This window comes from Saccopteryx bilineata, chromosome 3, assembly GCF_036850765.1.
Source record: "Saccopteryx bilineata isolate mSacBil1 chromosome 3, mSacBil1_pri_phased_curated, whole genome shotgun sequence".
NCBI lineage: Eukaryota > Metazoa > Chordata > Mammalia > Chiroptera > Emballonuridae > Saccopteryx > Saccopteryx bilineata.
This window is the reverse complement of record NC_089492.1, coordinates 294,075,031-294,093,422: the sequence shown is the minus strand read 5'-3', so window position 1 is coordinate 294,093,422 and position 18,392 is coordinate 294,075,031. Positions and strand designations below refer to the sequence as shown.

Sequence of the window (18,392 nt, the reverse complement as noted above, 5' to 3'; positions counted from 1 at the left end):
AATTTGACCCAGGTTCTGCTAATCTACTTGGTGAGAAGAGAGACCAATAAATACGATGAGGCTATAGAGATCTGGGCTCTCAGTCCTAGCGGCTTGGAGTCCCCTGTACCCATCTTTTCTGTATGTTGTGTCTTGTGTGTTTTTCTTAAGTCCTGCAGCACCTTCCTTTTGTGCATGCCCACGGCTGAGCTGGTCACAGCAGACCCATCTGGGGCCAGTGCTCACAACCAAGCTATTTTTATCTTTTTTCTGTGTGCCTTGACCAGGAATCGAACCTGGGACTTCCACACACTGGGTCAATGCTCTACCACTGAGCATACCAGCCAGGAGCCCTATGTTGCTTTTAAATGTTGTATTTCTTTGATTTCAAAAATTTGTTTGAAAACAAACACAAACAAAAAACTCTTCTGTCAGCAAAGAATTAACACCAAAGCTGGATTGAAAACTGTTCTCTCCTAACCTGCACACACAGCTGGAGGACCCCACAAATACTGTTCATTCCCCTCTTCAGTCTGCCAGAAAGTAATTGTTTCCAAACCACTCCAAACAGTAAAAATGGCCTCCAGAATTAAAGGTAGCTTAAATGATGTCTTTACTATCACACAAAACAGAGCAATGTGAGGCAAGAAGTTCTCCAGGTTCAGTTAACACCGGAGCCTGGAAAAACCTATAAAAACGATTGCATGAAACCAATAACATCCACAAGGAAAGGAAACTTCCTGCTGTCACACAATTGAGGTCCTCTTGGCTAAAATGGGTTATGTCCACACCTTTACCAGGCAGTGGGGAGGGAATGGACCCCCTCCCCGATTTACCTCAGGTTTAGTGTAATTCCCTGGGGCCTGGAGAGTACAAAGTTCTGCATTCTCTGATCGGGTAACGAAACTGGGAGAATTGATGTTCCAGCTACTGGTATCTGGCAAGGGGGCCTGAGTAGGTCTGAAAGTGCAATGTAGCCCCTGAAAGCTTCCCCTGTGTCTCAGTCATAAGGTATCTTCCCCAATGTTAATGTTCAGATATATGAAATTTAATTCTGTTTGATTCCTTCCTCTCAAGAGGAAATCACAGAGCTCCTCTCCAGAGTCCTGTTGTGCTGACAGGACTCCTAAAGCCTTCCTGCACTGTGAACCTTCTGGTGCCGAATAAGGTGGGAGCTTAAGCTATAGGCTTTCCCACACTCCTGGCACTCATATGGCCTTTCTCCAGTGTGAACTTTTTGGTGCCGAACGAGGTGGGAAGTTCTGATGAAATCTTTACCGCATTTGCTGCACACAAAGGGCCTTTCCCCTGTGTGAACTCTCTGGTGCGCAATAAAGTCAGAGCTTCGGCTAAAGAATTTTCCACATTCAATGCACTCAAAGGGCTTTGACTCATTGTGAATTCTCTGGTGTTTAATGAGGGTGTATTTGTGCCCAAAGGATTTCCCACAATCACTGCAAACATAAGGATTTTCCCCAGTGTGGATGCTCTCATGCTGAACAAGAGTTGATTTGTGTCTGAAGACTTTTCCACAATCACTGCACTTATAAGGCCTTGCTCCATTGTGAACTCTCTGGTGTACAATTAGGTTGGAGTGATGGCTGAAGTATTTTCCACACTCACCACACTTATAAGGCATTTCCCCAGTGTGAATTCTTTTGTGCTGTGTAAGGTTGTCTTTGCGGCTAAAGGATTTCCCACAGTCACTGCACTCATAAGGTCTCTCTCCTGTGTGGATTCTCTGATGCTGCACAAGTGTAGCTTTGCGGCTGAAGGCTTTTCTACATTCACGACATTCATAAGGCTTCTCCCCCGTGTGGATTCTCTGATGCTGAACAAGTGTGTCTTTGCGGCTGAAGGCCTTCCCACACTCACTGCAGTTGTAATGCATCTGTCCCATGTGACAGGCCTCCGCACTCTCAGTGCTCCTTGTTTTCCTCTTGCTGTGGGCGGCCTTCTGGCGACTTTCCAGACATGCCTGGAGGTTCTTTTCCTCCTCCTCACATGTAGAGGGCTTTTCTGACAGGTGAAGTTCTTCACAAACTTGAAAGTTCTTCACAAACAAGGCCTTGCCTTTGTTTCTCCTTAAGGGTTTCTCTACATTGTACTGCTTTTGGTACTGGCGGAAGTTTGTACCAAACGAGAACTGTCTTCCACATGCTTCACATGAGTAGGGTTTCCGTCCATGGTGTGTTTCCTGGTGTTCACCCGGATCCAAAATATCCTTCAAGACGGGGCCACATATGTCACAAGGGTGAGCCTTCTGGGTTGGTGAACCTGCCTTGGGAGGATGAACATGTAACACTTCCACAGAAACGCTCTGCTCAGAAGCTGTCTCTTCATCCTTCACTCGAGGCCAAAAACCTGAAGACAGAAAAATGCTGTTAAAAGTGCATATTGACTTTGGTGAGAGAGAGTAACAGCATCACAAAAGTGTGTCCAGCACACCCAGGACTGAGTCTATGAAGTGTTTGGCAGGATAACAGATTCTGGGTTAGGTTAAAGAAAGAGTTGCTGTGTATTACTATGTTCTATAAGGGGTCTCCAAACTTTTTACACAGGGGGCCAGTTCACTGTCCCTCAGACCTTTGGAGGGCTGCCAAATACAGTGGTCCTCTCACTGACTACCAATGAAAGAGGTATCCCTTCCAGAAGTGCAGTAGGGGCTGGATAAACGGCCTCAGGGGGCCGCAGTTTGGGGACGCCTGCTCTAAGGGTCAGAGAATGGGAAGGCCTCACAAAGGACAAAGATAAAATGCTCGAGTGTAGCTTAGGGAGAAGGGAGATAGACTCTTCAACTTCTTCCTTGCAAATAACGTTTTTGTGTGTGACAGAGGGACACATAGGGACAGACAAGAAGGAATAGAGATGAGAAGGATCAATTCTTCATTGTGGCACCTTAGTTCTTTGATTGCTTTCTCATACATGCCTTGATGGAGGGCTACAGCAGACCGAGTGACCCCTTGCTCGAGCCAGTGACCTTGGGCTCAAGCTGGCAACCTCAAGGTTTCAAACCTGGGTCCTCTGCATCCAGTCCGATGCTCTATCCACAGCGCCAGTGCCTGGTCAGACCTCCTTGCAAATAACTTTAGAAAGGGCCTTGGCCATTGGTAACAAGTAAGTGCTATACAGAATGTATAATATATACATCCAGGCCCAGGAGGACGTGACTTAAAATGGAAATGACAAGTATGTGAAGTGTCCAAAGTGGGGAGGGACAACAGGAATAAGGTATGACCTATAGCCTAGGCACCTAACAGTAGTGGCACAGGACACGTTTCTAGTGCCACTTGAGCCCAACCCTAAAGTCAAACACTCCCCAGGCTCTGTCCAAGCCCCTCTTGCTGTAGCTAGAGTCATGACCTCTCAGCCAGGCACTGAGTTCTTTCCCCTGCTTCAATGAAGTCACTGCAGAGGCTCTGGAAGATACAAGTGACAGAGGAAGGCAGGCCACTGAGTGAGAGCACTGCCCCAGGGCAGCCTGCTCAAGGGGCAGATGGATGTCTTGCAGGAACAACCCAATTGGTCCCACAAGCAGTGACCTTGACTGTAATTCATGACATGAGTAGTCCCAAGGGGATATCAAAGGGCGGAGACCGAATCTAGAGCACGGAGATGTCATGAGTGTGGACAGAGCAATCCAGACTCAGAGACGCCAAGGAGGGAAGTGTCCACTGGACTGATCACAAAACTGACCTTGACACCCTTTCTGGCAAGGGTTTGGGGAAGTGGGCTGGGGGAACACAGGGAGTGGAGGAGACAGTACACACAGCCAAGGTCTGAGGACCTATGTGAGGGATTGGAGAAAAGCAGTGCCCACGATCCAGCTATAGGAAGGAAACAACAACCTGGGAGAGCAGAGCACAGACCCATAAATCGGCATATGCAGACCCTTACCCACTCTTCCCAGAAGACAGACAAATCCTCAAGTCGTATTACCCCACGTGAATAATAAGAAGACAACTAAGTAAGGGAGGGGCAATCTGTCTCCCCAGGACCCCTGGTCTATCCACCACATACTTTCCTTCAGCTGCCTAAGTTGGACAAGACACCAGGCCCCTGACGGGTGCCTGCTCTTTCCTCATTTCCCATGTGTCATTCTCTCCAGCCTAGAACAGGCAGGCAGGTAGACAGAACTATATACATTATGGGCCTGGCATGCTCGGCCCAATCCTTTAAGAGTCCAGAGATTGTGTCTCCTGTGACATTCGAATAAAAGCTATAAAATATATTAATAGGCTTTAGAAATAACTTCAAAGGAACTAGTCCAGTAAACAGGTGAGCCCAGACTCCCAGGATGGCTAGGAGCTGAAGAGTCCTTGAGATAGAGAAGTCGTTAGACTCCCAGGATGGTTAGGAGCTAAGGAGTCCTTGAGATAAGGAAGTCACAAGAACTCCTAAGACAGTAAATGTAACCACATCCTAGGGGATAGATAGGGATATTTCCAGCTGGGGCTTTCAACTGTATGACTGGTTACTAAGGCACGTGACTAGAATTTAATTTAGGGGAGCCAATTGCTAAATGCCAAATTTGCTTCTGTATGAACTGCTTGCTTGCTATGCTATAAGAACCCCTAGACTGTAGGCGCTCGGTGTGGCTCTTGTGACTACCACTTGAGTTCACCCCTGCGCAGGTTTGTTTTGTTTTGCTTTGTTTTCTTTTTCTCTTGGCCATAAAACTTTGTCTGAAACTCTCCAAACGTCTCCAGTGTTTGTTTTACCCGGCGAGTGCAACATCTCCTACACAAATTTGGGCTCAGCACTCTCCCCGAGGCCCTCAGACCATATATTAAGATTCCATCTCGCCGTGACCAGGCAGTGGTGCAGTGGATAGAGCATCAGACTGGGACGCAGAGGACCCAGGTTTGAAACCCTGAGGCCGCCGGCTTGAGCAAGGGGTCACTTGCTCTGCTGTAGAGGCACATATGTCAAGGCACATATGAAAAAGCAATCAATGAACAACTAAGGAGCTGAAATGACAAATTGATGCTTCTCATCTCCCTTCCTGTCTGTCCCCCTTTCTGTCTCTGTCACCAAAATAAATAAATAATAAAGATTCCATCTCCATGTAAATGTCTCTCTTTAGACCACATCTCCCTCTTATCTATGGACACACACAATATAGGCACCACCCAAACCTGCACACAGCATGTAGAGAATATGTAGTTAATGAATCCGGAAGTACAGCTGCCGCTGTTGATGGGCCCCACTGCCATCGGTACCTGAAAATCCAGCTTTTAGGTCAGAGAAATGGCGCCATAAGGAGCGATACTACTGAAAAATCTCCCCAAAAATTCAACAAGATCTTCAACCAGAGACAGAAAACTCTATCCTTGGAGCCTCCAGCAGTTCCACACTAAACGCAAAGTACTACCAACAAAACCACCCTCAGATGCCATTAAGGAAAAGGAAATCGAATATCATGGATACAAAAGACAGAGAGGTAGCACAGATAGATGAGGAAAAATCTATGGAGAAAAAATTTAATATATTGGAAACCTTGGAGCTAAATGACAAAGATTTGAAAATAGAAATCCTAAAAATACTCAGAGATATACAAGAAAATACAGAAAACCAACTTAGGGAGCTCAGAAAACAACTCAACGAACACAAAGAATATATGACCAAAGAAATTGAAACTATAAAAACAAATCGAGCCTGACCAGGCGGTGGCGCAGTGGATAGAGCGTCGGATTGGGATGCAGAGGACCCCGGGTTCGAGACCCCGTGGTCGCCAGCTTGAGCGCGGGCTCATCTGGTTTGAGGAAAAGCCCACCAGCTTGAACCCAAGGTCGTTGGCTCCAGCAAGGGGTTACTCGGTCTGCTGAAGGCCCGCGGTCAAGGCACATATGAGAAAGCAATCAATGAACAACTAAGGTGTTGCAACGCGCAATGAAAAACTAATGATTGATGCTTCTCGTCTCTCTCTGTTCCTGTCTGTCTGTCCCTGTCTATCCCTCTCTCTGACTCACTCTCTGTCTCTGTAAAAAATAAAAATAAAATAAATAAATAAATAAATAAATAAAAACAAATCGACCAGAGCCTGACCTGTGGTGGTGCAGTGGATAAAGCGTTGACCTGGAAATGCTGAGGTCGCCGGTTCGAAACCCTGGGCTTGCCTGGTCAAGGCACATATGGGAGTTGATGCTTCCAGCTCCTCCCCCCCTTCTCTCTCTCTCTCTCCCTCTCTCTCTCTCTCCCTCCCCTCTCTAAAAATGAATAAATAAAAAAAATTAAAAAAACAAACAAACAAAAAAACAAATCGAACAGAGATGAAAAACTCAATTCACGAGCTGAAAAACAAGGTAACAAGCTTAGCTAATAGAACAGGCCAAATAGAAGGTAGGATTAGTGAAATAGAAGACAAAGCAACTTGAGGCACAGCAGAGAGAAGAAGAAAGAGACTCAAAAAAATAAAAATAAAAAAAATGAGAAAGCCCTACAGGAATTGTCTGACTCCATCAAAAAGAATAACACAAGAATAATAGGTATATCAGAGGGAGAAAAGAGAGAAAATGAAATGGAGAACATATTCAAACAAATAATACATGAGAACTTCCCAAGCCTGTGGAAAGAACTAAAGCCTCAAATTCAAGAAGCAAACAGAACTCCAAGTTTTCTTAACCCCAACAAACCTACTCCAAGGCACATCATAATGAAATTGGCACAAACCAACAGCAAAGAAAAAATTCTCAAGGCAGCCAGGGAAAAGAAGAATACAACATATAAAGAAGGCCCATTAGATTATCATCGGATTTCTCAACAGAAACTCTAAAAGCTAGAAAAGAGTGGACCCCAATATTTAAAGTCCTGAAAGAGAGGAACTTTCAGCCAAGAATAATATACCCATCAAAGCTATCCTTCAAATACAAAGGAGAAATAAAAACATTTACAGATACAGAAAAGATGAGGGAATTTATCATCAGAAAACCCCCACTCCAGGAATTACTAAAGGGGGTTTTCCAACCAGACAGAAAGAACAAAACCAAACCAAACCACAAGTAAAAGCTCCACCAAAAAAAATAATAAAACCAAATTTAAACTGTGACAACAAAAACAAACAAACAGGCCTGACCTGTGGTGGCGCAGTGGATAAAGCGTCGACCTGGAATGCTGAGGTCGCTGGTTCAAAACCCTGAGCTTGCCTGGTCAAGGCACATATGGGAGTTGATGCTGCCTGCTCCTCCCTCCCCCTTCTCTCTCTCTCTCTCTCTCACTCTCCTCTCTAAAAAAAAAATTAAAAAAATTAAAACAAAAAGGGGAGAGGACAGAAATTAACAGTAGCAAAGGATTGAGTACAGAAGTACTCACAAGATACTGCATTACAATGAAGAGGGTAGGAACCCTTTTCATTACTTAATGGTAACCACGCTTGAAAAAACCACCACAGAAGCACATGATTTAAAAAAGATAGCAATAGCAGAAAGAAGTATGGAATACAACCAAACAAAAACAAAGGATAGAAAAACGAAAGAGAATAATCAAGACAAAAAAAACAGAAAGCAATGTATAAAATGGCAATAGGGAACCCACAACTGTCAATAATTACACTAAATGTAAACGGATTAAACTCACCAATAAAAAGACACAGAGTAGCAGAATGGATTAAAAACGAAAATTCAACTGTATGCTGCCTACAAGAAACTCATCTAAGCAACAAGGATAAAAACAAATTCAACGTCAGCCCTGGCCTGTTGGCTCTGGGGTAGAGCGTCGGCCTGGCGTGCGGGGGACCCGGGTTCGATTCCCGGCCAGGGCACATAGGAGAAGCGCCCATTTGCTTCTCCACCCCCCCCTCCTTCCTCTCTGTCTCTCTCTTCCCCTCCCGCAGCCAAGGCTCCATTGGAGCAAAGATGGCCCGGGCGCTGGGGATGGCTCCTTGGCCTCTGCCCCAGGCGCTAGAGTGGCTCTGGTTGTGGCAGAGAGACGCCCCTGGTGGGCAGAGCATTACCCCTGGTGGGCGTGCCAGGTGGATCCCGGTCGGGCGCATGCGGGAGTCTGACTGTCTCTCCCCGTCTCCAGCTTCAAAAAAATACAAAAAAACAAAACAAAAAAAACCCAAAAACAAATTCAAAGTGGAAGGCTGGAAAACAATACTCCAAGCAAATAACATCCAAAAAAAGAAGCAGGCATAGCAATACTCATATCTCATAATGCTGACTACAAGACAGCAAAAGTACTCAGAGACAAAAATGGTCATTTCATAATGATTGAGGGGATGCTGAATCAAGAAGACATAACAATTCTTAATATATATACACCAAAACAAGGAGCAGCAAAATATATAAGACAGCTAATTATTGACCTTAAAACAAAAACTGACAAAAATACAATCATACTTGGAGACCTCAATACACCGCTGACGGCTCTAGATCGGTCATCCAATCAGAGAATCAATAAAGATATATTGGCCTTAAACGAAACACTAGAGCACCTGGATATGATAGACATCTACAGGACATTTCACCCCAAAGTGACAGAGTATACATTTTTCTCCAGTGTACATGGATCATTCTGAAGAACTGACCATATGTTGGGCCACAAAAATAACATTAGCAAATTCAGAAAAATCAAAGTTGTTCCAAGCATATTTTCTGATCATAAAGCCTTGAAACTAGAATTCAACTGCAAAAAAGAGAAAAAAAAAACCCAACAAAAATGTGGAAACTAAACAACATACTTTTAAAAAAAGAATGGGTCAAAGAAAAAATAAGCGCAGAGATCAAAAGATATATACAAACAAAATGACAATACAACATATCAGAATCTATGGGATGCAGCAAAAGCAGTGATAAGAGGGAAGTTCATATCACTTCAGGTCTTTATGAACAAACAAGAGAGAGCCCAAGTGAACCACTTAACTTCACACGTTAAGGAATTGGAAAAAGAACAAAAACAACCCAAAACCAGCCGAAGAAAGGAGAAAATAAAAATCAGAGCAGAAATAAATGAAATAGAGAACAGAAAAACTATAGAAAAAATTAATAGAACAAGGAGCTGGTTCTTTGAAAAGATCAACAAAATTGACAAACCCTTGGCAAGGCTTACCAAGGAAAAAAGAGAAAGGACTCATATAAACAAAATCCAAAATGAAAGAGGAGAAATCACCACGGATATCATAGATATACAAAGAATTATTGTAGAATATACTATGAAAAACTTTATGCCACTAAATTCAACAATCTAGAAGAAATGGATAAATTCCTAGAATAATACAACCTTCCTAGACTGAGTCAAGAAGAAGCAGAAAGCCTAAACAGACCAATTAGTAGGGAAGAAATAGAAAAAACTATTAAAAACCTACCCAAAAATAAAAGTCCAGGTCCAGACGGCTATACTAGTGAATTCTCTCAAACATTCAAAAAAGACTTGGTTCCTATTCTACTCAAAGTCTTCAAAAAAATTGAAGAAGAAGCAATACTTCCAAACACATTTTATGAGGCCAACATAACCCTCATACTGAAACTGGGCAAGGACAGCACAAAGAAAGAAAACTACAGACCAATATCTCTAATGAATACAGATGCTAAAATACTAAACAAAATACTAGCTAATCGAATACAACAACATATTAAAAAAATAATACATCATGATCAAGTGGGATTCATCCCAGAATCTCAAGGATGGTTCAACATACGTAAAATGGTTAACGTAATACACCATACCATATCAACAAAACAGAACAAAAACCACACGATCTTATCAATAGATGCAAAAAAAGGTATTTGATAAAATACAACACAACTTTATGTTTAAGACTCAACAAAATGGGTATAGAAGGAAAATATCTCAACGTGATAAAGGCCATATATGATAAATCATCAGCTAACATCATATTAAACGGCACAAAACTGAAGGCTTTCCCCCTTAAATCAGGAACAAGACAGGGTTGTCCACTCTCTCCACTCTTATTTAATGTGGTGCTAGATGTTCTAGCCAGAGCAATCAGACAAGACAAAGGAAATAAAAGGCATCCATATTGGACAAGAAGAAGTAAAGGTATCACTTTTTGCAGATGACATGATCCTATACATCGAAAACCCCAAAGAATCTACAAAAAGACTACTAGAAACAATAAGCCTATACAATAAGTCGCAGGATACAAAATTAACATACAAAAGTCCATAGCTTTTCTATATGCCAACAATGAAACATTTGAGAATGAACTAAAAAAAAAATAATCCCCTTCACGACTGCAACAACAACAAAAAATACCTAGGAATAAACATAACAAAGAATGTAAAGGACTTATTTAAAGAAAACTACAAAACATTGTTAAGGGAAATCAAAAAAGATATACTGATTTTTTTTTTTGTTTTCAACTGCAGTGAGAAGTGTTGTGTAACAGTTGCCTTTTGTAGACCTAGTGCGGCCGTCGAACGCTGTGATCTTGCTCTGCGGCCCACATGCTGAGTTGAGTTTGAGACCCCTGTTGTAGAGCCACGACAATCAAAACAGCATGGTATTGGCCATATCATATATGGCCTTTATCACATTGAAATAGACACTCAGACCAATGGAACAGAATAGAAAGTCCAGAAATAAAACCACATATATATGGTCAAATAATTTTCAATAAAGGGGCCAACAACACACAATGGAGAAAAGAAAGCCTCTTCAACAAATGGTGCTGGGAAAACCGGAAAGCTACATGCAAAAGAATGAAACTGGACTACAGTTTGTCCCCTTGTACGAAAATTAATTCAAAATGGATCAAAGACCTAAATATAAGACCTGAAACAATAAAGTACATAGAAGAAGACATAGGTACTAAATTCATGGACCTGGGTTTTAAAGAGCATTTTATGAATTTGACTCCAAAGGCAAGAGAAGTGAAGGCAAAGATAAATGAATGGGACTACATCAGACTAAAAAGTTTTTGCTCAGCAAGAGAAACTGACAACAAAATAAACAGACAGCCAACTAAATGGGAAATGATATTTTCAAACAACAGCTCAGATAAGGGCCTAATATCCAAAATATACAAAGAACTCATAAAACTCAACAGCCCTGGCCGGTTGGCTCAGCGGTAGAGCGTCGGCCTGGCGTGCGGGGGACCCAGGTTCGATTCCCAGCCAGGGCACATAGGAGAAGTGCCCATTTGCTTCTCCACCCCTCCGCCGCGCTTTCCTCTCTGTCTCCCTCTTCCCCTCCCGCAGCCAAGGCTCCATTGGAGCAAAGATGGCCCGGGCGCTGGGGATGGCTCCTTGGCCTCTGCCCCAGGCGCTAGAGTGGCTCTGGTCGCAACATGGCGACGCCCAGGATGGGCAGAGCATCGCCCCCTGGTGGGCAGAGCCTCGCCCCTGGTGGGCGTGCCGGGTGGATCCCGGTCGGGCACATGCGGGAGTCTGTCTGACTGTCTCTCCCTGTTTCCAGCTTCAGAAAAATGAAAAGAAAAAAAAAAAAAAAATGGGAAGAGGACATGAACAGACACTTCTCCCATGAAGAAATACAAATGGCCAACAGCTATATGAAAAGATGCTCATCTTCATTATTTATTAGAGAAATACAAATCAAAACTGCAATGAGATTCCACCTCATACCTGTTAGATTAGCTATTATTAACAAGACAGGTAATAGCAAATGTTGGAGAGGCTGTGGAGAAAAAGGAACCCTCATACACTGTTGGTGGGAATGTAAAGTAGTACAACCATTATGGAAGAAAGTATGGTGGTTCCTCAAAAAACTGAAAATAGAACTACCTTATGACCCAGCAATCCCTCTGGGTATATACCCCAAGAACTCAGAAACATTGATACGTAAAGACACATGCAGCCCATGTTCACTGCAGCATTGTTTACAGTGGCCAAGACATGGAAACAACCAAAAAGCCCTTCAATAGAAGACTGGATAAAGAAGATGTGGCGCCTGACCTGTGGTGGCGCAGTGGATAAAGCGTCGACCTGGAAATGCTGAGGTCGCCAGTTCGAAACCCTGGGCTTGCCTGGTCAAGGCACATATGGGAGTTGATGCTTCCAGCTCCTCCCCTCTTCTCTCTCTCTCTCTCCCTCTCCTCTCTAAAAATGAATAAATAAAACTTAAAAAAAAAAAAGATGTGGCACATATACACTATGGAATACTACTCAGCCATAAGAAATGATGACATCGGATCATTTACAACAAAATGGTGGGATCTTGATAACATTATACGGAGTGAAATACGTAAATCAGAAAAAAAACCATGAACTGCATTATTCCATACGTAGGTGGGACATAAAAACGAGACTAAGAGACATGGACAAGAGTGTGGTGGTTGGGGGGGGGGGAGGAAAGGGGGAGGGGCACAAAGAAAACTAGACAGAAGGTGAGGGAGGACAATCTGACTTTGGGTGATGGGTACGCAACATAATTGATTGACAAGATAACCTGGACATGTTTTCTTTGAACATATGTACCCTGATTTATTGATGTCACCCCATTAAAATTAATAAATGTTTATAAAAGAAAATAAAATCCAGCTTTTAAATCTTCCCCTCCTGGACTGAACTTTAGTTCAGAACCACGTACAGGTAAAAGACACAAGCCCTGGCCGGTTGGCTCAGTGGTAGAGCGTCGGCCTGGCGTGCAGAAGTCCCGGGTTCGATTCCCGGCCAGGGCACACAGGAGAAGCGCCCATCTGCTTCTCCACCCCTCCCCTCTCCTTCCTCTCTGTCTCTCTCTTCCCCTCCGGCAGCGAGGCTCCATTGGAGCAAAGATGGCCCAGGCGCTGGGGATGGCTCCTTGGCCTCTGCCCCAGGCGCTAGCATGGCTCTGGTCTCGACAGAGCGACACCCCGGATGGGCAGAGCATCGCCCCCTGGTGGGCAGAGCGTCGCCCCCTGGTGGGCGTGCCAGTTGGATCCCGGTCGGGCGCATGCGGGAGTCTGTCTGACTGTCTCTCCCCGTTTCCAGCTTCAGAAAAATACAAAAACAAACAAACAAACAAAAAAAACCCACAAAATAAAAGACACACCTACCCCTTTTTCACTTGGCTATTGCACACCGAGGATCTTATTCCCTTGTCAGTCAAAGACTTAACATGGAAATCTCATGTAAGGCACACCCATTGGCCTTCCACCCTAAGTATAATGACTCTGTCAACTGACTCAGTTTACCTTAAGCTTATTTGCCAGCATGATTGAAACTCCCCATTGTCCCCCCAGACATCACCACAAAAGCCTGGGAAGTGAGAGATATCTAAACATGAGCTCCAGCTTTACTTTCACCTCATCTTTTTCACTGCTAAACCCCAGCTTCCAACTCACGTCCACTTTCTCAGGAAGACCACTCCTGTCAGGTCCTATTCTTCCCCTCCCCCCTTAACGCCCTCCATTTTTTGTCTCTCAGGGGACTCAACTCCCACTATGCTGTGCCCACCCCCTTCTAGAACCAGAACAGCACTGCTACCATTATATAAAAGTTCACTCTTCAAATCTGATAACACAACTCTACCCTAATCCACACACTGGCTGCCACCTTGTGGATGTCTCCTACTTGAATCGCTCTGAACTCCAAACCTGTGTGTCTAGCTGTCCATCTGACAACTCCATTCAGATGTCTGGAATATCATGGATTCAATATGATCAAAATTTAAGCCGTAGCCCTGGCCAGATAGCCCACTTGGTTAGAGCATCGTTCCAAAGCAGCAGAGGTTGATGGTTCGATCCCTGGTCAGGGCATATACAGGAACAGCTCAATGTTCCTGTTTTTTTCTCTCCCTCTTCCTCTCTCACTAAAATCAAAAGAAAAAAAAAAATCTAAGCCCTAGATCAGGGGTCCCCAAACTATGGCCCATAGGCCACATGCGACCCCCTGAGGCCATTTATCCAGCCCCCGCCGCACTTCCAAAGGGGCACCTCTTTCATTGGTGGTCAGTGAGAGGAACATAGTTCCCATTGAAATACTGGTCAGTTTGTTGATTTAAATTTACTTGTTCTTTATTTTAAATATTGTATTTGTTTCCATTTTGTTTTTTTATTTTAAGATATGTGCAATGTGCATAGGGATTTATTCATAGGTTTTTTTTATAGTCTGGCCCTCCAAAGGTCTGAGGGACAGTGAACTAGCCCCCTATGTAAAAAGTTTGGGGACCCCTGCCCTAGATGGTTGGCTCAGTGGATAGAGTATTGGCCCAGTGTGCAAATGTCCCGGGTTCAATCACTGGTCAGGACACACATGAGAAGCAACCCTCTGCTTTTCTTTCCCTTTCTCTCCCCCTTCTCCCTTTCTCTTTTCCTCTTGCAGCCAGTGGCTCAAGTTGGTCCGAGCATCGACCCCAGGAAAAAGTCAAAATCTAACTCTTCACCATCTCAATGGATGATCTCTCTATTCCTACACCTTCTCAAACCAAAAACTGTGGGATCATCTCTAACTCCTCCCTTCTTTCTCTCACCCCCCCCCACCTCAGAAAACCACTCCCTCCTCTGCCCCAAACCTTCTATGGCTCCAGCCACTCTCTGAATAGAAGTCTAGCTTCATGGGCCATCATTCCAAAGTTGAATCTCGTTCCCTGCTCTCTGATCACACCAGACATAATGGGGACCAAGGTCTTGAACACTCCCAGTGCAATCTCATGAGAGGCATTTGCACATGCCCGTTCCTGTTACTGTGATACTGTTCCGAAATCCATCCCACTGCTTGGTGGTAACAGAAACCCTTTCATATGATTTGAGAATAGAAGTCAGAACACAAGACATCTGGTGACAGGGGAGCGCTAAACTCAATGGTAGACAGTCCCAAGACACCATTTACCTACTGGTTTGTTAAGTTTACAGGGTGAGCGTGGGTTAAATGAGGGCCTGAACACTCTGCAGTCACCTATAAAGAGACCATAAGCCCTTCTGCCACCACAGCGACTTGGAGGAGGAGGGATCTGGGAGGTTAGGACAGTGGTTTCTCCTGGGCTGTTAACCAGACTTCTGCCCTGTCTTGTGAGGATGATTTCAGATACTCTGACCTTAAGTGTCGCCCCCTACCATTTGCATGACGATGAGTAAAAATCTGTGTCTAGCCTGACCTGTGGTGGCGCAGTGGATAAAGCGTCGACCTGGAAATGCTGAGGTCGCCAGTTCGAAACCCTGGGCTTGCCTGGTCAAGGCACATGTGGGAGTTGATGCTCCCTGCTCTCCCCCCCCCCCCTCCTCTCAACAATGAATAATAAAAAAAAAAATCTGTGTCTAGTATCCTCATCTGTTAAGCAGTAATAACAGGGGTACCCAACAGAGCTGCTGTTTATATCAGACATGTCAGTACAGATTAAAAATCTTTGAATTCGCTTTTACTGTCCGTGAGCTTTAACACTTTGCAGATGGTTCTGGTGCAAATGAAGTAACAGTTTTTTTTGTTTTTTTAATTCTGAATTTGTTTTTAACCTTTTAAGGAAATGGGAAATTTGAGACTTGCCATTGTAATAATATACAGCACTCAGAGGCAAAAACATCAATTATTAAGCATGGGTACAAATCTGTTTATCTTATCTACATATTCTTTTATTTTTTAGACAGAGACAGAAGAGAGAGAAATGAGAAGCATCAATTTGTAGTTGCAGCACTTTACTTATTCATTGATTGCTTTTCATATGTGCCTTGACTTGGGGGCTCTAACCAAGTTAGTGATCCCTTGCTCAAGTAGTGACCCTGAGCTCAAGCCGGCGACCATGGGTTCATCTGTATGATCCCATGCTCAAGCTGGCAACCTCAGGGTTTCAAATCTGAGGCTTCAATGTCCCAGGTTTACTCTCTCTCCACTGCACCACCACCTGGTCAGGTTACATGTTTTCTTTTTTTTTTTAACAGAGAGAGTCTATCTCAGAGAGAGGATAGATAGGGACAGAAAGACAGGAACGGAGAGAGATGAGAAGCATCAATCATTATTAGTTTTTCGTTGTGATATCTTAGTTCATTGATTACTTTCTCATATGTGCCTTGACCATGGGGCTACAGCAGACTGAATAACCCCTTGCTCGAGCCAGTGACCTTGGGTCCAAGCTGGTGAGCCTTGCTCAAACCAGATGAGCCCGCGCTCAAGCTGGCGACCTCCGGGTCTCGAACCTGGGTCCTCCGCATCCCAGTCTGATGCTCTATCCACTGCACCACCACCGGTCTGGCCATGTTTTCATTTTTAACTGCCTGCTTACGTATATATTTGCCAGGTATATATTTGCCTTTCGCTAAACCAGCCTGCCTAGCATATACTCATCTGAAGGTGAGCCTGCTAGTGGCCATTCATTACAAATGTTCATTATCTCTTCTAACCTGAGATACTGGGGAACTAATGTACCAAAGCCCTGGACTGGACTGGATGAAGCTCCACTTGGCTGGCTGACTATTCCTCTGCTCCACAGACAGTAGCTATGGGTCACACTGAGTACACACACCATGGCAAATCAGTAACACTTCACACCTTGCTCTCCACCCATGTCACGCTCCTAATACTGTATAGCCTTCTCCTGCTAACATCAGCCATATCTCTTTCATATGCCAGGAGCCCTACTTTATGGAGAGAATCTCAGGGATGTTCCACCCTTTCTCCCCTGCCCTCCATTCTCTCACCTCAGGGGCCACATAAAATAACATCCTTAATCTTGACCAGATAGTGGCATGGTGGCTAGAGCCTCGGACTGTTATGCAGAGAACCCAGGTTAGAAACTCCAAGGTCACGGGTTTGAGCATGGGTTCACCAGCTTGAGCATGGGGTCTGGCTTGAGTGTGGGATCCTAGACATGACCCTATGGTTGCTAGCTTGAGCACAAAGGTTGCTGGCTTAAAGCCCAAGGTCTCTGGCTTGAGCAAGGGGTCACTCACTTTGCTGTAGCCCCCTACTCAAGGCACACGAGAAAGCCATCAATGAACAACTGAGGTGCCACAAAGAACTGATACTTCTCATCTTTCCCCCTTCCTTGTCTGTTTGTCCCTATCTGTCCCTCTCTCTGTGTCACAAAAACAAACAAAAAAATATCCCTAATATTCTTCCCCTAACCTTGGCCAGGTAGCTCAGTTGGTGAGAATGTTGTCTCCATATGCCAAGGTTAGAGATTCAATCTCCGGTCCGGGCACATACAAAAATTAACCAATGAATACATAAATAAGTAGAACAAATCGATGTTTCTGTTCCTCTCTCTCGCCCACTTCCCCTCTCTTCTAAAAATAAGTCAATAACAATTTAAAAAACATACTTAAAAAAACAATTCTTCCCCTAAATCTGATCTCCATGGTTTGACTCCAGGCCTCATCCATCTGGGGTCTCCAGCACCTCTCCCTCTGCAGAACTGCAGCCCAGTGCGTCCAGATGCCTATGTGACACCTCCAACTGTGAGACACCTCAGCTTTACCACGTTTCGAAATTCCACTCCTGGTAGCCAAAAAGGTGCTCTTCTGCTCTAGCTTCCACTGGAGGGGAAACATTAAAAACTCGGGAGACCCCCCCCCCCATTCTCTACTTCCACTCACAACCAATATCTGACCCCAGCATCAAACCCTGTGGCTTCTGGTAAATCTCTCCAGAAAAGTGAATGACTTCTCCCTCCACCCACGCTGCACCTACTCCATCACCACCACCTCCTCCTCCTCCTCCTGAAAGCCTGTGGCCTCCGCACCGGCCTTCCTGCCTCTGTCCTCATCACCCCCCCACCACCACCACCGCCGAGCGAACAATGGGTATAAGACTGGCGTCCTCGCAATGAAGGCCCTCGCCTCTCCCCGTCACGCCGCAGCTCACACGCTGCTCCTTGCAGAAGCCACGACTCAAGTCACTCCTCCCGCTGGCTTTTGGAAAATGGGGGGGGGGGGCAACCCGAATGCTCTGGAGCCTGGCCTGCTGCGGCGACCTCAGCGATCACCGCGCATCGGGGACTTGGGATTCCCAGTGGAGGGCTGGGGCCGCGTCAAGGTCCGCGGACAAAGCACCTACCTAGGCCAGGCCCATCTGCGCGGCCGCCGCCGCCACGGAGCCTGTTCCTCATGGGGACCGGGGTTCTCCTTCCGCGGTACCCGCTCCCCTCCCCTCAGACCCGAAACAGAGACTGCAAACCTCTGCACGGTCGCGCATGGCAAGAGCGAACAAGATGTCCGCGGCGAGGAAGATGCCGTGAGTTCCGGAAGTCCCGCCCATGCTTTTTCCGCGCACGCAGAAAAATGCCCAATACAGCTCCGCTACCGCGCGGCGCAGAAATTTCTGGGTCGCGTAGTTCACCCGGGGCTGTAACCTGGAACTGAGGCCTTCTGCTACCCCGAGGAGCGCTGGGAAATGGTGCCTCCAAGCTCCAGTTAGGCGGCCGTGCTTCGCGTCTCTCTGCGGAAGTCTCCAGGGATGGAAGAAATGTTTGGAGAGGTATTCTCTCAGATATGCCCCAAGGCTACAGAACAAAATCTAAGTGCCACGTGAAATGTCAGTCTGAGTCCCCTTCTGTTTCTTTTCTTTTAAATATGTGTAGAGGGC

At 45.1% G+C, this 18,392-nt stretch overlaps 1 protein-coding gene across 1 annotated transcript; it reads right to left on the bottom strand.

Annotated features, from left to right (window-relative positions):
• Positions 1-574: 574 nt before the first annotated feature.
• LOC136331803 (zinc finger protein 134-like) lies at positions 575-18,054 on the bottom strand. Its single transcript, XM_066270845.1, has 2 exons — positions 17,865-18,054; positions 575-2,343 (listed from the first exon to the last, which is right to left on the bottom strand). The coding sequence occupies exons 1-2, from the start codon at positions 17,914-17,916 to the stop codon at positions 1,106-1,108; spliced, it is 1,290 nt and encodes a 429-aa protein (XP_066126942.1). The 5' UTR covers positions 17,917-18,054; the 3' UTR covers positions 575-1,105.
• Positions 18,055-18,392: the final 338 nt, after the last annotated feature.

Coding starts and splice junctions, on each gene's coding strand:
- LOC136331803 (XM_066270845.1), bottom strand. CDS start 17,916: ATGAGGAACAGGCTCCGTGGCGGCGGCGGCCGCGCAGATGGGCCTGGC. Junction 2,344..17,864: donor CGCAGATGGGCCTGGCCTAG/GTAGGTGCTTTG, acceptor TTCTGTCTTCAG/GTTTTTGGCCTCGAGTGAAG.